Below are 23470 nucleotides of genomic sequence, written 5' to 3'. Positions count from 1 at the left end.
AGGCTGAATGTCAGATTTAAAACCTAAATTCATAGATTTTTACTTTGTTTCAATAAGTGAGCAAACAAAATTTCACAATTTCTTTCTAACATTTACAAAGTTCCTCATTTCCAAATACAACAAAGATGGAGTGATTGTTCTTCATAGATCAGATATGATTTCATTGGATGTCTTATTTCTGAATCAGCTGAAGTGTGCCTGGAGTTCCTAACAATGATTTTCATAACGATGGAAGAGGTTAAAACTATGCAGAGAGCTAAATGTGGCTGAGCACCTTCATACACTGGACATTGCTCCATGAAGCACATTAGCAAATTCATATGTATTATTCTAAAATACCTGAAGTTTCAGTCAATGTGTCACAAGTAGAAGATTATTTAGTTTTAAACTAGTTTTTAAAATGTTTTAGAGAAAAATAATTTCTAGAATCTGCTGTACAGTAACAAAAACTCAAATTATAATGTTGAAGATGTATTGAGTTCAAACATGAAGCAATGAACTATTCATCCTCTAAATCAGTTAGAAACCTCAGATCTTTGCAAAAATATCTTAATATTTAAATAAGGTTCAGTTTGTCAGAAAGTTTTGTAATTTAACAAAGTATCAGACCTTAATAGTATCAATTGTTTTACAAACTGAATGCAGCAACGTTGCTGCAGGTTATAATGGAGGATCTCCTCCACTGAGATGATCTTTAACCGTTAAACTTGTTGCAGAGACAACATGCTGCTGTGGGTGTCACCAGATTGCCTCTGGTATCACTTTGTTGACGTAACTTCTGTTCATCAATCATATCATGTTCACCTACATTTGGCCCAGAACCAGTGCAAATACTTGGGCTGGGCTGTTTAGACTGTCAGAAAAATATGGTTAATTTTACAGTCACATTTTCACCATGTTATTTAATTTTCATTCATAACTTTCACACTTAGCAACACATTTAGCTTGCTGTTTAGTTAGCAAGCTAACCGTTTACCTTGCTAACTAAATATATTTCTACATACTGTATTGGCTAAATATTTAGTTTAAAAAGCTCAATATTGACTCTAATAACTCAATATTTAACTTGCTATTTTGTCAGTAAGTTAAATATTAAGATAAATATTTAGCTTAGAAATTAAATATTTATCTCAGAGTTAGTAGTTAGCAAGCTAAATATTGTGTTTGCTAACTCAACACTTAGCTTCAAACTAAATATTTAGCCTGCTAACTAAACTTTACTTCATTTGTAAACTAAATGTTTAGCTTGTTAATTAAACATTTGATTTAAAATGGCAACATTTATAAATGCATGAATGAAATGAACATAGAAAAATAAGCCCCTATGTTTTCTGAAGTGACAGGCTCAGCAAACCAGTTTTTTTGTGTTTATTTGTCGTTTAATTTGTGAATGTGACTTTACAAACAGCCTCCCATATTTACTGTACCAAAAAGCCAAGAAACTGCCTGACAGCTGAGGGTCTCTGTAGAGAACTGATCACAGTTAAACTTAGAACTGGATGTTATGAACAATCTGAGCAGAAAAGATTTGATTTTATAAATGGAACCAGTCCAGTTATTGCATCACCAGCCTGATAATAAATCTGCTGCTTCATAAAAAAACAGATATACTTTATAGTACAGTGAGAAGACGGGAAGTTTAATTGCTGCTTTCGTTGAGTTTACTTTCGTTTTTGAAAGAGAAATCTCAATTTGTGCTGGATTTATTTATTTTTTATCATTTTAAGTGAAATCCACATAAATTTGATAGAATCACAAATCAAGATGTTTATCTGTAGTTTTCAGTTTTCTGCATGAACTATGATCGACTCCTGGTTCTGATCTGAAGTTGCAGGTCGTTTGAGGTCAGATCAAAAGTTTATCTGTTCGGGTCAGCAGGATAAGACAAACACTTTCACTTTCTGAATGACTGACTTTAAATCAGCCAATCAGAACAGAGAAACAGACAATAAACTTCCTTTCAATAAAAGCCCAAGCAGAACTTTGACAAGAGTCTTTTCACATTTCAACAGAACAGGTGAGACACTGGAATATTAATTTTACATGCATTTACATATGTTACTTATAACAATGTATTAGGGCCAATGTGGATAGAAAATAAAGGAGGAGTGAACTAAAACTCAGAAACTTCAAGAAAAATCTCAGAAATGTTTTAAAGAAAAATAAAAACACAAGGAAATTTCTGAAAGTCAAAAATTTGCATGAGAAAAATGAGATTTCTTTTTTATTAATCTGAGAAATTTTTTGAAAATGAAACAAAATTTATGAGTCCAAAAAGTCAAAAATGAAAAAAAATTAATTTTGAGATTAATCTCAGAAATGCTCTGGAAAAATCCTGGAAATTTCTGAGTTTCAAAAGTGGAGAATTTCCAATTTTTCCGAATAAATTCTGAGATTAATCCCAAAATCTGCTCCTTTTTTTTCTTCTTCCTACAATGTCCTCAATGCAACATTGTAGTTATTTATTCATATAGTTTGGTAACATCAACATTTTCTAACAGTATTTCAGAATTACTCAGGAATAGACGAGATCTGAACGAACTTCCAGAAACTTCAGCTCCATCAAGAGACTCTGTGTTTCTACTTTTTGCTTGGAAAAGGTGAGAGTTCAGCAGTCAGATGTTGCTTTAATGTAACTAGTGACTAAACTTCAACCTTTTTTCAGGAAAATCACTGGGATCCCACCATGGATGTAGCCGACCTGCTCATAGATAAAATCTTCCAGTGGGTGAAGCTGCAGAAAGAAGGTGCAGAAAAGTTTGACAAACTGGCCACTGAGCTGGAGGAAACCAAGAAAGGTTGCAACATCAGCAAAGTTGTAGGCAGCTCAGTGTCTGTAGGAGGAGCGGCGGCCATGACAGCTTCTGGCATATTAGCCCTGGTCACTGGAGGAGCTGCGATCCCGTTCCTGTTCACGGCTGGAGCCGTGGCCTCTGGCCTCGGTCTGACCACTAACGTGACCTCAGATGTTGTGGACATCACTGTGGCGAGCCTAAACATGAAAGAAGCCAAGCAGATTGGTGAGAAGATTGAGAATCTCGAAAAGGGGATTGAGAAACTGATGGGAACGCTGAAGGAGGAAGGAGAGCGGAGGGAAAAGGAGGCTTCGTCCTTTGAGAAACTTTCTCCAGAAGATTATGTTGTAGAAATGATCCTGAGGGCCATGGCCAAACGAGAGGGGCTGATGCTGAACGCCAGGATCAGTCTGCAGAGCATGCTGTCTGGTTTCTCCAAAACTTTGATCAGTGATAAGGAGGCAGATTTCGCTCTTCTTGGGATTTCTTTAGTTTCCAAGTTTGCGATGATCGCAGCTAGAAAGTCTGGGAAGAGTTTGGTGTCGAATGGCCTTCCAGAGCTGGCAGCGTCCATGGGAGCAAAAGCTGCAGGCAAAGCAGTCGGACGGGTGAGAAGCTCAGTCTGCTACTGAATATATGAAACATCAACATATTTTGTGGGACTTTATGACGGCATATTAAGGCCATTTTAGATAAAAATGTCCATGTTTTTTGTGCCATTATATAAACATTTTATTCTCCTATACTTATTTTGCTTTTCCAAGGTTGGAGCAGGAGTGGTTGGGTTGGCGTTTTCAGTTCCTGAGCTGGTGATCAACTGTGTCGATGTGAATAACTGTAAGACTGAAGCCAGTCAGAGTCTGAGGAAGAACGCTGTGGACATTCGGAAAGCTTCTGACCAGATGGAAAACGACCTTAAAAACATTCAGTAAGTCTGAAAGTCGAAACATCTCACTAGTAAACTATTTTAAGATTCATTCCGATAATCAGATAATCCCCAAGATTGTCACAAAAGGGAAATCGGGGGGAAAATGACATAAAAATCTTGTTCTGTTAGCTCGACATGATTCCCACATTTTGCTCTTGACTCGATGTTAACATGTAATGATCCATTGGGTAAAACATTTTGATCAAATCCAACAGGACAAGAAATACATGGTTACCACAACATGTTGCTAAAACAGTCACATTTATAACCTTTATGAGAACTGTCTTCTGATTGGCGTTTTCTCTTCCAGATCGATCTTCCGGAGGTTAGCCAAGGTTAAACGCTCCATTGAAACCAAAAACAAGAGCAGTGACGACAGTCAAACTCTGCTGGACTTTGCACAGGATTCCTGCAAAGATGAATCCATTAAAGAGTGGCTCAGGGAAAACGCAAAGTCTGAGATCTTCTCCAAGCTGGTGGACATGTTCCAGTTCCTGAAGGAAAAGCTTGATGAGGAAGAAGAAAAGAACCACAGCAACGAAGTTGACATCACCTTTGTGGCTCATGGAGCGATCACTGACTCCATGATGCCAGCCAGCTGCCTGCTGCCTCTGCCCACCGTCTCCGACGTTGTCCTGTACTCGCCCTGGAACTGCTACCTTAAAGCTACCGCGGCGTACGGTATCGCCACAGGGAAGATTCAACCTGTCCACAGACAGTTTTACTGCTCACCTGATCGTGGCTGCAAGGTTCCAGATAACGGGCATCGGCCCAAACGTCTCCCTGATGGGTGGAACTCCATGAAAAAAGCTGGAAATCAAGAGATTCCCAACATCATCGTGTCTCCTTTAAAATTACCTGAAGATGGTGCCTGGAAGAAATTTGAGAGGCTAGAAAGCAGACATGGCAACCCTGGAAGAAACCATATCCTCATCCCATTGATCCTCCCTGAACAAGATGATAAAGAAGACATCCCTCTCCCTGTGGTCACCTTGGCTCTGTCTCTGGTGCTCATGTTCTCCAGGTTTCAGGCAACGCTCCACCTCACCGTCTGCCTGGGGAAACAATCCAGAAAAATGAAACTGGATGAGGAAGCTCTGAAGCAGCAGTATGCCTGCACCATCGACTTCACAGGAATGACCTCAACTGAGAAGATGTTGGCCTCCAATGATACAAACTGTCTGTCTGAAGCTTTCAAGGCTGCGTTCCAAGACACAATGAGGTATTGAGAAGGTCTAAAAAAACAGAACATCACTGGTTTGGTTTGGTGAAGCTGATGTCTTGGACTCCAACTTCAGGCCCATCTTAACTGATTTTATTTCATTAATTAGAAATCAAATTAATTTTATACTATTTTCTGTTCAATTTCCAGATACCTTTTCTGCACTGCCATCTAGTAGACTTAGACAGCAAAGGGAAATTACTACCAGTTTAATTATATCTTACACTAAATACTGTAATTTAATTCATTTATTTAGTCGCAGTGAGTATGGTTAGCATTAGGCCATTCAAACAGTCATATTTACACTAAAGCAAACAATAGTCTAATTGCATCCAAACAAATCAGATCCAAAACTCAAATTCAGGACATCATATAATCAGGAATTTCAGTTGATTGGATTAAGTCATTTAGTTTCCAGCAATAGGCAACAAACTGTATAAGCTGCAGATGACTGGTCACATTTCTCAAGAGTTTGATTTGTTTTTACCTGTTTTTCTGTGATTATGCTGCAGACATCACTTCTGTTATATGCAGTATTCTCAATCAGTATACTGGATTAACTCAGCAAAGGGAAGAAGTCAAGTTTATCTCTAAGGCATTTCAGCAATAAGGCACTTCAAAGTGTTTTACACAATAAATTCAACACAGTAATCAATTATGTTGTCAAATACATTAATTAAAATCAAAACATGCTTTCATCAAAATCATCAAAGGCAATGTTTGATGACTGCCTTCATTGCAATCATCAAATATTCCAATGAAGACTTGAAGTAATCAACGATCCAGTTATGAATCAAAGGCGTCTCTAAAGATTTGGGATTGATGTAAATGTTCAGGTCAGAGGTCATCCTGATCTCTAGTTTCCAGCTCTAATAACTGAAGCTGTGCGTTGACTCTAGATCATTCATATCAAGGTCGAAAGATAATAACTTCAGTTATGTTTCTGGTCATCTGGGGAAAGTTATGGTGCATCCAGACATTTATCTGTTCTAAGCATCTGTTCAGTGATTGGACGGTTCAGAGTCACCTGGTGACATTGTGATGTTGAGCTGTGTATCATCTGTTTAGTTATGGTAACTAAGCTTCGTACTTGTTATAACCTGGGCAAGTGGGAGAATATAGATATTGAATAGAAGACATCCTAGGATCTGGCAATGAATGTATCTTGCTGCTGCACCGTGACAGTAAGGAAGTAACAGACACATTCTTACTAAATGTTCCCCATCTTCTTTCTGCAGAGCTACCCAAGTTTCACAGAGAACAAGGAGCTCCGAAGAAAAGAAATGACTGATGAAGCTCGCAGAGACGAATTGTTCAAATCCAGTCGTTTTGAAGTGGCTCACCAAGCTGGTGGAGATGTTCAACTTCTTTAAAAAACACATAGATGAGGAAGAGAAGAACAATCACAGTGACACTGTGGACATCACCTTCATGGCTCATGGATCAATCAGAGACTTCATGATCCCAGCCAGCTGTCTGCTGCCTCTGGCCTCCATCAGAGACGTGGTTCTTTATGCTCCCTGGAACTGTGTCTCCGCAGGTGCAAAGCTAACATACGGCATCGCCATGGGACGACTGAAGCCTCAGCACAGAGTCTTCTGCTGCTCCAAGGAGAATGGATGTTAAGTTCCTGATGAAAAACACCGACCTAAGAAACTACCGGACCGCTGGAACTCAATGAGACAGGCTGGAGACCAGATGATCCCAAACATCACAGTTAGTCCTCTAAGTCCAGACGATGGAATCTGGAAAAGATTTGAGTCTCTCACCAAAAAACACGGCCCTGTTGGGAGTAACCGGATCGTCATTCCCTTCATTCCCTTTACAGGAATGAAAAGAATCAGACAGCGTCCCATTCTCTGTGGTCACCTTGGCCCTGTCTCTGGTTCTGCTGCAGTCCAGGTTCAAAGCCACCGTCCACCTGAACGCCTGTCTGACTGACCACTCTATTGGACAGAAGCTTGACAGAAAATATCTGGAGAAGCAGTACGCCTACGCTGTTGATGATACTCTAATGAAAGGTTCTAGTGACATCTTCAGGGTAGCATAGATAGAAAAGATTATGAATATGTTATATTAGCAGTTTATTTTGGTAAAAATGTGTTCTGCCAATCTAAATGTGTAAATTATAATATCTACATGAAGCTCCTCCCTCAGGTACCAGATCTCTGGGTTTTATAGTTATTAGTTTGTATTAAAATTACATCAAATGTTCTCATATTGTATATGTATATACCATATAACTGTATATACCAAGACAACTGGAGTACTAGAAAATGTTGGTTTATTGGTTTCACATCCTGCTTTCACACGTCACAGCTAAATGGTAATGCTGCAGAAAACCATTTTCTTCCAATCCACAGCTGGTCAGCCCAATTCTGATGTTAGAAAGTCAACAGACTCTCATGTGATTCTGTGTTGAATTTTATAAGACAACTGTTTGTGATTTTCTAATAGTTTGTAAACCAATCACACATTTGGGAAAGGGAGGGACTTTGTGCCACTATATATATGCTGTAATTCCTGTCAATAAATGAGAAATTTGCATCTTGCAGACACTTTGTGTGGTTTCTCCCTCTACAGAGACATTTTATAAACAGTCAAGGACTGTAAGGCAGCTAATTTAGATCAGAACTCTGGTGTTGGGATGCAGAGAGAATAATCAGACACTCGTCTTGGGGTCACAGCGATCTGGTTGACGACCAGCTTCTTTACTATTTTTAATATTGCAACAACTAGAAAGTCTGTAACTAAGTTCAATTCCCTCCATTTCTTATTCTTCTGTTGTATTTTTCAATAAACTCTTTGTCTTTCCAGCATTTATACCATGTAATATTCTGCTGTGATGGGGCTAGTCATCCAAATACAGACAGTAATAATCATCTTAAGATGTTATTCTACCCAATATAATGAAATATTTGTGTACATTTATAATTATAAAGATGTTTTAAGCAACAGTGACTCACTTCAGGTTAACTAAGGTGGATAAAACAGAAAACAGGAGAATCTACAGATGGTCCAGAATCTACAGATGGTCCAGAATCTATAGATGGTCCAGAATCTACAGATGGTTCTGGACCAGATGGTTTTTCACTAACATTGAATAAAATGCAACTACATAGCAGTTTTTGAGAAGTCTGGATTCCTTCATGTGTATTTTGCATGTTGTCTCTGACTGTTGCTTGTGACATTTCACTAATCTCCTCTGTAGCTCACAAGTCACAAGTATTTCTTGGTTCAGACTTTAATATAATATTTACTGTATATTTACTGATCCATGCATCAGTTCAGGGTTTGCACATTTAAAGTAAAGCCTACCAGGGACATGTGAAGCAGCTGCCATGTTTCTGCTGCAGGATTTAAATTCATGTAAAACATGTTCAGGCAACGCTCCACCTCACCGTCTGCCTGGGGAAACTTTCCAGAAAAATGAAACTGGATGAGGAAGCTCTGAAGCAGCAGTATGCCTGCACCATCGACTTCACAGGAATGACCTCAACTGAGAAGATGTTGGCCTCCAAGTTCCAATCTATAATATCTTCAGTGATAAAGTTCTTCAGAAGAACAGAAAGCAGTGCAGAAAACCAAGTACACGAGAGGCTGGCCAAATCTTTCAAAGCCATGTTCGGTTGAACTCTGAGACAAAATGGGTTCTGAGAAAATAGAAATAAAACCAGAACATCTCTGGTTTTATGAACTAGATGTTTTGGACTCCAGCTTCAGGTCCATCTCAACGGGTTTTATTTGATTAATCATAGAAAACGTTCATCAGATTTATGTTGTTCTACTTTCTGTTCAGCTTCTGTAAACTTTTCCAGCACTGCTATCTAGTGGTCTTAGACTGCAAATAAAAATTATCACTAGTTTAATTATTTCTTAAACTAAATAATGTAATTTAATTCATTTATTTTGGCGCAATGAGTATGGTTAGCATTATCTACAAATAAATGTATTAAATTAGCCACAATACAGTATGTCAGACGTAAGAAGCACAAGTTAAAACTCTACAACCTGATAAAATGTGCTGTACTGTCTGTTTCTTGTCTTTTCTTAGAGAGAAAACCTTTTAACTACTTTGAATAATTGAGCCTTCTGTGTTGTTTGGTAATTAGGATGAATTTAAATGATTTTTTGTAAAGTGTCTTGAGACGACTTGTTGTGAATTGCCGCTACATAAGTAAAAATTAATTGAATTGAATCTACAGCTCACAAGTCTTTAGTATTTTTTGGTATTTTTCTTCTAAAGGCTCAGACTTCCTTCAAAATATTCAGTCTTTACAGACACTGAATATTTACTGATTCATGCATCAGTTCAGGGTTTGCACATTTAAAGTAGAGCCTACCAGGATCATGTGAAGCAGCGTCAGGATTTAAATTCATGTAAAACATGTGAAGAGCTGCTGAGTTACTGTAAATCAGGTGACTGGCAAGAAGAACCAACTGATTGGCAGAGATTCCCGAGTCAAACCAGTTCAGAGGTGTTTTCCTTTCACCTGTTGGTGTCTATTGTGATTCTAATCTGGTTTCGGTAAATAAAACTCCATTTTAACTCAGTGTGATGTGAAGAGTACAGAGACAGAAAAACAACAGATATACTAAACCCAATCTGATGTTAATACATCATTTATTTCTGTTTGCTGAATTCCTACAGATTTTACTGCATGCCTGCTTCACAGAGCAGATCCTGCTGCAGGTTTCTGCTCAGTTTTGGTCGGACTCTGGTATTTATTATGGTCAATAAACTCTAAAGCCTTTATAACCTCTGTGTGCTGCTGCCAGTCTTGCTTTTTGTTACAAAAAAGATTTATAATCTCAATTGGATTTTCTTGTTGAAATTAAGGTTAAATAGAATAAATAAATAAAACCTGGACATTGCCCCAAAGTTTCACTTTCACTTTTTGCTCTTTGTTTCTCATTGAGCCGTGTCGCCCATGACGTAATATGATTATAAATAAGACTGCTGCTGGTCCTTTACCTGTTAGATAATTGCATCGATTTCACCTGCAACAGGTAGGACACACTTAGACTTAGACTTAGACTGACTTTATTGTCATTTTGCATGCACGCTGCAGTTATGCTCTAATAAGCTCACAGTATTATTTAATATTTAGTAGTAGATTTATTCTGAACTAACAGCATCTGGTTATTATATCAGACAAAGTGGTTCAGTTGTAGAAAGTTTCTGTTGTTTAGTGGAAATTCACACAGCTGAAAGAAATGTGGGAATTCAGGTTAAAAGTAAAAGACATAACTTTAGCAATTTCTTATTTTAGAATTTTGATTTTAATTTTCTGTTCATCCAACAACCATGAGCGACCTGAAAAGCGATGTACTCCACAAACTGATTTGTGATAGTGACTTTGTGATTTTCTGTTCTAATCTTGGGTTGTTTTGGTACTTTGATTATGTCATTCTAGTACCGTTATTACTGTGTTTGTTAGTTTAATATCAGCCTTGTTTCTATGTTACTTTAGTAAAGTCCTTTTTCAATCAATATAGTTTGTTTATTTATTCCTGGCATCCATCCATCCATCCATTTTCTTCCGCTTATCCGGGGGTAGCAGCTTCAGAAGGGAGGCCCAGACTTCCCTCCCCAGCCACTTGTTCCAGCTCCTCCAGGGGGAATGCCAAGGAGTTCCCAGGCCAGCCGAGAGACATAGTCCGTCCAGCGTGTCCTGGGTCTTCCCCGGGGCCTCCTCCCGGTGGGACGTGCCTGGAACACCTCACCAGGGCGGCGTCCAGGAGTCCCTCCCGGATGACTGAGCTTCTCACCCTATCTCTATCGGAGAGCCCAGACACCCTAAGGAGAAAATCCATTTCGGCCACTTGTATCCGCGATCTCGATCTTTCGGTCATGACCCAAAGCTCATGACCATAGATGAGGGTGAGAACGTAGATTGACCAGTAAATCAAGAGCTTCGCTTTTTGGCTCAGCTCTCTCTTCACCACGACGGACCGGTACAGCGCCCGCTTGACGGTAGACGCTGCACCAATCCGCCTGTCAATCTTCCATTCCCTTCTTTCCTCATTCGTGAACAAGATCCCGAGTTACTTGAACTCCTCCACTTGGGGCAGGACACCCCCCCTGACCCGGAGAAGGCACTCTACCCTTTTCTGGCTCAAGGCCATGGCCTTGGATTTAGAGGCACTGATCCTCATCCCGGCCGCTTCACACTCGGCTGCGAACTGCTCCAGCGAGAGCTGCAGATCACGGCCTGATGAAGCCAACAGGACCACATCATCTGCAAAAAGCAAAGATGAGATCCTAAGGCCACCAAAACAGATCCCCTCAACACCTTGACCTAGAAATTCTGTCCATGAAAGTAATGAACAGAATTTGTGACAAAGGGCAGCCCTGGCGGAGTCCAACTCTCACCGGAAACGAGCCCGACTTACTGCCGGCAATGTGGACCAGATTCTGACACCGGCCGTACAGGGACCTGACAGCCCGTATCAAAGGGCCCGGTACCCCATACTCCCAGAGAACCCCCCACAGGGCTCCCCAAGGGACATGGTCGTACACCTTCTCCAAGTCCACAAAACACATGTAGACCAGTTGGGCGAACTCCCAGAACCCTCCAGGACCCTGCTGAGGGTGTAGAGCTGGTCCAGTGTTCCACGACCAGGACAAAAACCACACTGCTCTTCCTGAATCCGAGGTTCGACTATCCGACACACCCTCCTCTCCAGGACCCCTGAATAGATCTTGCCAGGGAGGCTTAAGAGTGTGACCCCTCTATAATTGGAGCACAACCTCCGGTCCCCCTTTTTGAACAGGGGGACCACCACCCCAGTCTGCCAATCCAGGGGAACTGCCCCCGATATCCATGCGATATTGCAGAGTCGCGTCAGCCAACAGACCCTGCAATATCCAGAGCTTTAAGGAACTCCGGGTGGATCTCATCCACCCCCGGGGCCATGCCACCAAGGAGCTTTTTAACCACCTCAGCGACCTCGCCCCCAGAGATTGGAGAGCACAACCCACAGTCCCCAGGCTCAGCTTCCTCAATGGAAGGCATGTTGGTGGGATTGAGGAGGTCTGCAAAGTATTCTGCCCACCGGCCCACAACGTCCCGAGTAGAGGTCAGCAGCACACCATCCCCACTATAAACAGTGTTGGTGCTGCACTGCTTCCCCCCCCAGACGCCAGATGTTGGACCAGAATCGCCTCGAAGCCGTGAGGAAGTCTTTCTCCATGGCCTCTCCAAACTCCTCCCATGCCCAAGTTTTTGCCTCAGCAACCACCCGAGCCGCATGCCGCTTTGCCTTCCGGTACCCATCAGCTGCTTCTGAAGTCCCACAGGCCAAAAGGCCCAATAGGACTCCTTCTTCAGCCTGACAGCATCCCTCACCAAAGGTGTCCACCAACGGGTTCTAGGGTTGCCGCCGCAACAGGCACTGACAACCTTGCGGCCACAGCTCCGATAAGCCGCCTCAACAATGGAGGCACGGAACACAGTCCACTCAGACTCAATGTCCCCCACCTCCACCGGAACATGTTCAAAGTTCTGCCGGAGATGGGAGTTAAAGCTCCGTCTCACAGAGGATTCCGCCAGACGTTCCCAGCAGACCCTCACAACCCGTTTGGGCCTGCCAGGTCTGACCGGCTTTCTCCCCCACCACCAGAGCCAACTCACCACCAGGTAGTGGTCAGTGGACAGCTTTGCACCTCTCTTCACCCAAGTGTCCAAGACATAAGGCCACAGATCCAATGAAATGACGACAAAGTCGATCATCAACCTGCGGCCTAGGGTGTCTTGGTGCCAAGTGCACATATGGACACCCTTATGCTTGAACATGGTGTTCGTTATGGACAATCCATGACGAGCACAGAAGTCCAACAACAGAACACCATTCGAGTTCAGATCGGGGGGGCCGTTCCTTCCAACCACGCCCCTCCAGGTCTCACTGTCATTGCCCACGTGAGCGTTGAAGTCCCCAGCAGAACAAGGGAGTCCCCATGAGGGGCACTCTCCAGTACCCCCTTTAAGGACTCCATGAAGGGTGGGTAATCTGAACTGTTGTTCGACCCGTAAGCACAAACGAAGGTCAGGACCCGTCCCCCCACCCGTAGGCAGAGGGAGGCTACCCTCTCGTTCACCGGGGTAAACCCCAAAGTACAGGTGCCGACATGGGGAGCAACAAGTATGCCCACTCCTGCCCAACACCTCTCACTGTGGGCAATTCCAGAGTGGAAGTACGTCCAGCCCCTCTCAAGGAGGCTGGTTCCAGAACCAGAGCCATGCGTCGAGGTGAGACTATTTCTAGCCGGAACCTCTCGACCTCACACACTAGCTCCGGCTCCTTTCCCACCAGAGAGGTGACATTCCACGTCCCAAGAGCCAGCTTCTGCAACCGAGGATCGGACCGCCAGGGTCCCCTCCCTCTGCCGCCACCCATCACACAATGCACCCGACCTCTTTGGCCCCTCTCATAGGTGGTGGGCCCATGGGAGGGGGGACCATGTTTCCTCTTCGGTCTGAGCAAGGCCAGGCTGCATGGGTAAAAACCTGGCCACCAGGTGCTCGCCATTATGCCCCCTTCCCCCCGCCCCTCCCCTCCAGGCCTGGCTCCAGAGTGGGGCCCCGGTGACCCATGTCCGGACGAGGGAACACGAAGTCCAAAGGTTGTTTCCATCATCGGGGTCTTGCATCTATTTTCCTAGTTGTCCTGTTCTGTACTCTGCCTTGCCCCCTGTGCCATTTTCTCTCTCCCCCCTCACACATGTAACCTGCTAGCTAATTAGCCCAGGTTGTTTAGTCCAGCATTCACCCTCACAATATTGATACTCTTATACCCCATTAGAGCCTGTTCAATGGTTATGCTCCCTATGTTTTTGTTTCTTCTTGATATTTTTTGGTCTACTCTATTCAACACCAGACATGCTCCTAGATCCACTCTGCATTTTTGGCCAAGCCATAAACAGAAATGGGACTTGACTTGTACTTTGGTGAGATGAGGAAATCTGTTTTTGGGGGACTCGTCTGGGTTCTCTCTCCAGGATTGAAAACCAGACGTTACAAAAGATCTTTTTCCCCTCTATTCCTCAAGTAACTCCCAATGCAGACGCCACTGCCACCGAAAGCACAGCTTATTCACCAGTCTCCTGAGGTCCACAGTTTTCTCCCAGAACTCCCTGCCCTCGTGGGCCTTCCTTGTCATCAGTGCACGCCTGTGTGGGTCATCTTCCCAAAGCCTGAAAGGGAAGACAGTCGACAGCGGCCTCCAGAAACTCAAAAATGCCGCAGTCCTGTGCCCGTCAAGCTCCTCTGCCAGCCATTGCTGAGCTTAATCTCCCAGGCTCAGATTGTAATATCCAGACCACTTTCTGTTTTTTTGAAATACATAGTCTTATTATTTTGAGCGCTATGCATTTAACGTTGTAGGGCATGAGTTATTTCTCTTAATAAGTATTCTAATTGAATGAATGCAATGTCTTTTGTGGATGGTTTCTGGGGGGTGTTTTGTATTGTTGACACTTGCTGCAAACCAATTTCCTTCTGAGACATGCATAAAACTGAAAAATCTTTTTCAGGAAAATCACTGGGATCCCACCATGGATGTAGCCGACATGCTCATCGATAAAATCTTCCAGTGGGTGAAGCTGCAGAAAGAAGGTGCAGAAAAGTTTGACAAACTGGCCGCTGAGCTGGAGGAAACCAAGAAAGGTTGCAACATCAGCAAAGTTGTAGGCAGCTCAGTGTCTGTAGGAGGAGCGGCGGCCATGACAGTTTCTGGCATATCAGCCCTGGTCACTGGAGGAGCTGCGATCCCGTTCCTGTTCACGGCTGGAGCCGTGGCCTCTGGCCTCGGTCTGACCACTAACCTGACCTCAGATGTTGTGGACATCGCTGTGGCGAGCCTAAACATGAAAGAAGCCAAACAGATCGGTGAGAAGATTGAGAATCTCGAAAAGGGGATTGAGAAACTGATGGGAACGCTGAAGGAGGAAGGAGAGCGGAGGGAAAAGGAGGCTTCGTCCTTTGAGAAACTTTCTCCAGAAGATTATGTTGTAGAAATGATCGTGAGGGCCATGGCCAAACGAGAGGGGCTGATGCTGAACGCCAGGATCAGTCTGCACAGCATGCTGTCTGGTTTCTCCAAAACTTTGATCAGTGATAAGGAGGCAGATTTCGCTCTTCTTGGGATTTCTTTAGTTTCCAAGTTGGCGATGTTCGCAGCTAGAAAGTCTGGGAAGAGTTTGGTGTCGAATGGCCTTCCAGAGCTGGCAGCAGCCATGGGAGCAAAAGCTGCAGGCAAAGCAGTCGGACGGGTGAGAAGCTCAGTTTGCTACTAAATATATGAAACATCAACATATTTTGTGGGACTTTATGACGGCATATTAAGGCCATTTTAGATAGAAAAGTCCATGTTTTTTGTGCCATTATATAAACATTTTATTCTCCTATATTTATTTTGTCTTTCTAAGGTTGGAGCAGGAGTGGTTGGGTTGGCGTTTTCAGTTCCTGAGCTGGTGATCAACTGTGTCGATGTGAATAACTGTAAGACTGAAGCCAGTCAGAGTCTGAGGAAGAACGCTGTGGACATTCGGAAAGCTTCTGAGCAGATGGAAAACGACCTTAAAAACATTCAGTAAGTCTGAAAGTCGAAATATCTCACTACTAAACTAAAATAATAGAAATAGAAAAAATGCTGAACTGTACAGGAAACCAACCCACGAATCATTGTTTTTGATGTTTTTGCCTGTATTCCAAAAGTTTTATATAATATTTTATTTATATACAACTTGGAAATAACACATGGCCAACTCAAACTATCTCTAGCCCCTAGGACACACACAGCAGAAAAATCTCTTAATATTACTTCCCGATAATCAGATAATCCCCAAGATTGTCACAAAAGGGAAATCAGGGGGAAAATGACAAAAATCTTGTTCTGTTAGCTCGACATGATTCCCACATTTTGCTCTTGACTCGATGTCAACATGTAATGATCCATTGGGTAAAACGTTTTGATCAGATCCAACAGGACAAGAAATACATGGTTACCACAACATGTTGCTAAAACAGTCACATTTATAACCTTTATGAGAACTGTCTTCTGATTGGCGTTTTCTCTTCCAGATCGATCTTCCAGAGGTTAGCCAAGGTTAAACGCTCCATTGAAACCAAAAACAAGAGCAGTGACGACAATCAAACTCTGCTGGACTTTGCACAGGATTCCTGCAAAGATGAATCCGTTAAAGAGTGGCTCAGGGAAAACGCAAAGTCTGAGATCTTCTCCAAGCTGGTGGACATGTTCCACTTCCTGAAGGAAAAGCTTGATGAGGAAGAAGAAAAGAACCACAGTAATGAAGTTGACATCACCTTTGTGGCTCATGGAGCAATCACTGACTCCATGATGCCAGCCAGCTGCCTGCTGCCTCTGCCCACCGTCTCCGACGTTGTCCTGTACTCGCCCTGGAACTGCTACCTTAAAGCTACCGCGGCGTACGGTATCGCCACAGGGAAGATTCAACCTGTCCACAGACAGTTTTACTGCTCACCTGATCGTGGCTGCAAGGTTCCAGGTAACGGGCATCGGCCCAAACGTCTCCCTGATGGGTGGAACTCCATGAAAAAAGCTGGAAATCAAAAGATTCCCAATATCTTTATGTCTCCTTTAAAAACACCTGAGGATGGCGTCTGGAAGGAATTTGAGAGGCTAGAAAGCAGACATGGCAACCCTGTCCACAGACAGTTTTACTGCTCACCTAATCGTGGCTGCAAGGTTCCAGGTAACGGGCATCGGCCCAAACGTCTCCCTGATGGGTGGAACTCCATGAAGAAAGCTGGAAAACAAAAGATTCCCAATATCTTCGTGTCTCCTTTAAAAACACCTGAAGATGGCATCTGGAAGGAATTTGAGAGGCTAGAAAGCAGATATGGCCACCCTGGAAGAGACCATATCCTCATCCCATTGATCCTCCCATCGATTGGTCCAAACAAAGCTATCCCTCTCCCTGTGGTCACCTTGGCTCTGTCGCTGGCGCTCATGTTCTGCAGGTTTCAGGCAACGCTCCACCTCACTGCCTGCCTGGGGAAACTATCCAGAAAAATGAAACTGGATGAGGAAGCTCTGAAGCAGCAGTATGCCTGCACCATCGACTTCACAGGAATGACCTCAACTGAGAAGATGTTGGCCTCCAATGATACAAACTGGCTGTCCGAAGCTTTCAAGGCTGCGTTCCAAGACACAATGAGGTATTGAGAAGGTATAAAAAAACAGAGCATCACTGGTTTGGATTGGTGAAGCTGATGTCTTGGACTCCAACTTCAGGCCCATCTTAACTGATTTTATTTCATTAATTAGAAATCAAATTAATTTTATACTATTTTCTGTTCAATTTCCAGATACCTGTTTTTCCAGATACCTACCAGACAACTGTTTGTGATTTGCTAATAGTTTGTAAATCAATCACACATTTGGGAAAGGGAGGGACTTTGTGCCACTATATATATGCTGTAATTTCTGTCAATAAATGAGAAATTTGCATCTTGCAGACACTTTGTGTGGTTTCTCCCTCTACAGAGACATTTTATAAACAGTCAAGGACTGTAAGGCAGCTAATTTAGATCAGCACTCTGGTGTTGGGATGCAGAAAGAATAATCAGACACTCGTCTTGGGGTCACAGCGATCTGGTTGACGACCAGCTTCTTTATTACTTTTAATATTGCAACAACTAGAAAGTCTGTAACTAAGTTCAATTCCCTCCATTTCTTATTCTTCTGTTGTATTTTTCAATAAACTCTTTGTCTTTCCAGCATTTATACCATGTAATATTCTGCTGTGATGGGACTAGTCATCCAAATACAGACAGTAATAATCATCTTATGATGTTATTCTACCCAATAAAATGAAATATTTGTGTACATTTATAATTATAAAGATGTTTTAAGCAACAGTGACTCACTTCAGGTTAACTAAGGTGGATAAAACAGAAAACAGGAGAATCTACAGATGGTCCAGAATCTACAGATGGTCCAGAATCTACAGATGGTCCAGAATCTACAGATGGTCCAGAATCTACAGATGGTCCAGAATCTACAGATGGTTCTGGACCAAATGGTTTTTCACTAACATTGAATAAAATGCAACTACATAGCATTTTTTGAGAAGTCTGGATTCCTTCATGTGTATTTTGCATGTTGCCTCTGACTGTTGCTTGTGACATTTCACTAATCTAAAACTAATAGAAAAAATTTATACAACTTACTTACATACTGCATGTGGACTGTTGGATGTAAAATATATGAGCAGTAAATATTGTGCTAGTTATCAGTATTGGACCAAAGAAAGCAGGAAAGTTGCAAGCCTTTAAAATTGTGACTTTTTTGATGGGTCAGAAAGATTCAAAAAATTGTAACAGCTGCTGCGTGGGGCCCAATTTAATTTTTTGCCAGGGGGCCCAAGATGCCTGGCGGCTCCCCTGTCTGCACCATCTGTAGGTGTTTCACTGGCAGGGAGAGCAGTTAGGAGAGTCTGGGTGTGAGACCACAGGCTGCACCAGACAACATTTCATTATAATTAACTTTAAATTGTTGCTCTGAGTCTTTTTAAAAATATTTTATCTCCTATAAAAGGAGTTTTAAGGTTGTTTTTTCTGCTGCTTGGTCATAGTTAAACATTTATTTCAAACATAAGCAGAAATTTATTCATAACATTGCAGCATTTGTTTTGCTCCAGTTTCTTATTTCTACACATGTGAAGCTCAGTGACAATAAATCAGCTGATTTACAGGAATGATCTGCTGTTATGATTATTATTCCTGCAGACAGGAAATATTTGCAGACCTTTGTCTGCCGAAATATTTGATGAATTTGATAACAGTTGTTCTATGTAGGATGATTTTGATCTAATTTCCTTGATCCTCGCTCAGTCTGAAGTGCAAAGTTCAAAGAAAACTACATCATAACACGTAGCAGGTAAATTAACTGGTTTGCTGCGTTTTTACTTTAAGTAAAATAGTGACCACTGCTGAATGTCCTGGCTTTTATTCTCAGGTTATTTAATGTACAAGGTTTACTGTAATCCAACGATAGACTGAGAAACCTTCTTATTTTGGGATTTCCCAGGGACTCCCATTCAGTTTCTCTTTCACGTGTGTAGATGTGTCACAGCACAACAAAGAGGTGTGTCACCAGGTGATCAGTGATAAAACCTCAGAGCTTCAGGTGTTACCTGATCGGATGAAGCACAGCTCTTCATTTAACAGCAGGTAAGACTGGCTGAAGCTTTACTTTAACTATCCCACAGGATTCCTCCATGTCACACAGGATACAGGAAGGAGAGCAATCATCCAGCTGACAGAGGGCTGTAGCAGACTCAGCTAAAATCTGTGGATTTCATTCAGTTTGGAACAAAATCCCACCTGAATCACATTTTAGGAATAAAATAAAAGCTTCTTTCTGCTTTCAGGTGCTGACTTTCTGCCGACCATGAGCTACGTAGCAACCAATCCCACCCTGATAGTCTTACATTCTGCTTTCCAGGAGATGAAAAGGCAGAAGCAGATCCTGTGAGTTTCTGAACTCCTTTAATTACTGATTAAAGGAGTTAATCAGATGTTTCTGTTGTCTCTGCTTTAACCAATGCACTGAAGCAAAGAGGACCCACCGGGTTCCAGCAGGACAAAGTGATCAGTCGTTTCACACAGCTGTGAATTTCAAGTGTACACGTGTAAGAGGAGTGTGGGGGTAAAGAGTGGAGCCCCCTACGCCCTTGGTTCCAGATTTCCCTTCAGGGACGCTGGCGTGTTCAAACTGGGGCTGGAGAAAGTATTTGGGAGACAGATTTGTGTATCAAATGCATTAAAATCAGGAAAGGACTGAGCAAAGCAAGGTGGGTCACTTCCAGACTCTCCCCTTGTTCATGCAAGATCCACATGCATCTATCTCACACCTTGGATCTCTCAAAGTTTCCCGGCAACACCAGGGGTGTCCATCCAGAGTAAAAACCCCAGGCAGGTGGGCAAGAGAGCCTCCTTAAGCCACTGATAGTCAGAGCCCAGATTGCCACCTAGGACATACCAGACCAGCCCAAAACTATGGGAACTAGAAGACCGAAGCAATGGTTTTCAGAAAGTCAGACCCAGAAACTTGCTAAACAAGTCTTGATTATTTGGAGGTCTCTAAGCAACCATACCTTCAGATATTGTATGAGTTTTCCTGCCACTGTTAGTCTGGGGAGATCTGCTTCTCTCTGCAGCCTGGTTTTCTCACATTATGACATATAGTAGTTAGCTGTGGTTGGAACATGTTCTGTGAATACTGTGATCACAACAAATACCTGTTCTTGACGTTTCTCCACAGAGATGAGAAGAACAGGCTGATGAAGCTTGCAGAGGATAATTACGCCAATCAAAAGGCCCTGAGGTTGCTGAATAAAAATACTTTCCCCAAACTGGTGGACATGTTTAATTTCTTTAAAAAACACATAGATGAGGAGGAGAAGAAGAACCATAGCGACACTGTGGACATCACCTTCGTGGCTCATGGAGCAATCGGAGACTTCATGATCCCAGCCAGCTGTCTGCTGCCTCTGGCCTCCATCAGAGACGTGGTTCTTTATGCTCCCTGGAACTGTGACTCTTATAGTGCAGAGCTAACATACGCCATCGCCACGGGAAAACTGAAGCCTCAGCGCAGAGTCTTTTTCTGCTCCAAGGAGGATGGATGTACAGTTCCTGATGACAAACACCGACCTGTGAAACTACCGGACCGCTGGAACTCAATGAGACAGGCTGGAGACCAGATGATCCCAAACATCACAGTTAGTCCTCTACGACCAGACGATGGTGTTTGGAGAAGATTTGAGTCTCTCACCAAACAACACGGTCCTATTGGGAGAAACCGGATCGTCATTCCCTTCATCCTTCCAGGAGAAGAATCAGACAGCGTCCCGTTCTCTGTGGTCACCTTGGCTCTGTCTCTGGTTCTGCTGCAGTCCAGGTTCAAAGCCACCGTCCACCTGGACGCCTGCCTGGGTTGCAGTTCTGTTGGACAGAAGTTTGACAGGTGTTACCTGGAGCGGCAGTACGCCTGGGCTGCAGATGAAACAAGGATGAAATGTTCACCCCACATCTTAAGTTGTTAGCAGAATATTAAAGATTATTTTAAGAAGTCGTTTGTGGCAGAAAGAGGTCCAGGTTGGACGGACCAACAGCTTTCAGTTACATCCAAACGTCTTTCGGCATCTCTAAACAAGTGAAGACGAAACTCCTCAGGGATTATGAAACTCAAATATGTGATAGAGCCTAAATGCTCCAATATCTCCTCACTTTTATTTCCTTGAAAGAAAAATGATTGTTCCCATGTTTTCGACTGAAATGTTACTGCAGTTTAGATTCCTGAATTTCTTCCTTTGTGGTCCAGGTTCAGGTTCTGTTGTATCTTCCCATTTTTATCAACTAAAAGTAATTATTTAAATAATTAATGAATTTCTGTATTGTTTGTCTTCAAGATAAGTAATTGGTTCATAATTTGCACATTTGATTTAAATCACTTTAGATAACAGCAGACATGATGTTCTAAACTAAAGATTCTTTGTTTGCAAAAAGTGTAAATTTGACTTGAATGTTCTCTGGAAAAGCAGTGATGTGAATTCAGATTGTTTACACTGATTACTGAACAGATTCCTTTTAATCAATTTCAGAGAAAACTATTTATTCTGCAGTTTTTCTTTGTGCAGTAAACTCATAGATTTACTGCAGCTTCTCATTTCCTGAAAATGTTGCTGTCAGAATATAAATGAAGCTGCTGCAGTTTAAACTCAGAGTTAAATAACTTAGTTTATCAGGTTTACCTGTGTTAAGGAAAATGATTATTTTAGTGCTAAAAATACACTTAATCTTACAACATGTGTAAAGGTATAGCCAACACTTTGGAACGGTTTTCTGTGGAGCATGTGGGAGCTGACAATAGCAGACATTTAAACAAGCAGGGCCCTTTTTTCCTCCCCCGCTGACAACACAGCAATAAAATTTACATTCCGATGGGGGGGGGAAAGAGACTCTTTGGCGCCTCTGCCCGTACCAGACGGAGATGACCACGGAGTGGTCCCCCCTTTTTACTTAGAAAAAAACCAGACACCTTTGCCATAATGAGGGGAGTTTCCAAGTTTTTCTGAGTCCCTACGGAGTTTCTAATTGGTCAAAGAACAGAACGCCTTCTTTGCATATATTAAATAGGGAAACACCTCTTTAGTTTAAAATTCCAGGACAGCACGCCGAGAGAGTGAGTTTTTTCCATCTTTTCTCCACGTGGGCGCCTTTGTCTGTCTCTGTGTTTCGTGTGTGTCTGTTTCCCCTTGTCTGTTGTTATTTTGTGATAAAATGTATATCTCTGTACCTCTGCAGCTTTGTTAACTGATTCATGCGTTGCTTTGTATGAATTAAACTCTGTGATCTGTGACGTCAACACGCCTTGTTGTGGGTTGTTTTACAGCTGCCCCGCTGCTCGCCGAGAGGACCCGGCTTTTAAGGAAGATATGAGCCAAACGTTTTGTTCAAAGTTAATAATAAATATTTCTTCCTTTACACCTGCCAGAAGCCAAACCAGCTTCTCCTCAAGAACTTTACTTTTGACTAAGATTCAGATAATTTACAAAAAAGGGATAAAAAATATTTAAAGAGGTTAGTGGGTTTGCATAAGAAGATGCACAGAAACTGCTGCAAACAAAAGGAGAATTTATTGACTGTAATAATTCTTTTTTTCCACAGACTGGTTCCTCCAGAAATCAAAACTTAAGTTGTTCAAAATCAAAAGCACAAAATCAGTCATCAGTCATTACTTCTCGTGGATCCCAGATTGAACTCGTCTCCCAGCAGCTTTCAGCTCTGAGGGCCTGCAAGACTTTCTCACACAACTAAACCCAATCAGAATCAATAACGTCTATATTCTGATGTTGGTTCAAATAAATGATTTTAATTTACTTTCAATAATCTACTGGGTGTTTTTGTAACATTTCTCTTGGCTGCGCTGCTTCCTGTACCTGCCTGTGTGGATTAGCAAAGTTTCATCCAATCAGATTTCAGTCGCTATGTGTTGCTAGGGTCAATCTAATCTGCCCAGGGCCTTCAGAGTCAGGAGAGCAGATCTACATTCAGTCAACAATATAGAAGTGCAACTGTTCTTTTAACCAATCAGCTTACAGATTGTCCTCACAGCGCCTGCTGAAAGACCTTCATGATGTCAGACATGTTCTGCTCTCTAACTGGAGGATCAAATTTTGCAAGCTTACTTATAAATTTCTTTATTTTTTTCCAATAATAAATGGCTGATTCAGAAAGAGAAATTGGAATGATTAAAAATCCATGTTCTTTTCCCAAAGAGCTGACAGAGCGGACAAGTCAAACTCTGAATCTCTTACTGAAGGAAAGCAACACATCAGTTTTATAGAAACAGTAAAATGGAAGAAAGAAAAACTGAAGAGAATTTGAGACTGAGATGAATAAAGTCATAAGAAATTAGTTACAAAACAATATTTCACAGGCAAGAATCACAAATTAAAAGTATATAATCTGA

General features: G+C 42.2%; 1 protein-coding gene across 2 annotated transcripts in view; it reads left to right on the top strand.

Annotated features, from left to right (window-relative positions):
• LOC116735853 (NLR family CARD domain-containing protein 3-like) overlaps positions 1-23470 on the top strand; it is an 88291-nt gene that overhangs the window by 1212 nt on the left and 63609 nt on the right. The window contains exons 3-7 of one of the 2 annotated variants that reach the window (XM_032587993.1): positions 2502-2600; positions 2666-3403; positions 3560-3723; positions 4034-4945; positions 6184-7503. The exons of the other annotated variant lie outside the window; for it this stretch is intronic. Of the exons in view, the coding sequence (XP_032443884.1) occupies positions 2687-3403; positions 3560-3723; positions 4034-4945; positions 6184-6232 (1842 nt within the window). The 5' untranslated portion in view covers positions 2502-2600; positions 2666-2686 and the 3' untranslated portion in view covers positions 6233-7503. Of the gene's footprint in view, positions 1-2501; positions 2601-2665; positions 3404-3559; positions 3724-4033; positions 4946-6183; positions 7504-23470 lie in introns of those variants that run through there. 2 annotated transcript variants of the gene reach the window in all.

Source organism: Xiphophorus hellerii, chromosome 16, assembly GCF_003331165.1.
Source record: "Xiphophorus hellerii strain 12219 chromosome 16, Xiphophorus_hellerii-4.1, whole genome shotgun sequence".
In the NCBI taxonomy this organism is placed as follows: Eukaryota; Metazoa; Chordata; class Actinopteri; order Cyprinodontiformes; family Poeciliidae; genus Xiphophorus; species Xiphophorus hellerii.
This window is presented reverse-complemented; position numbering and strand designations above follow the sequence as displayed.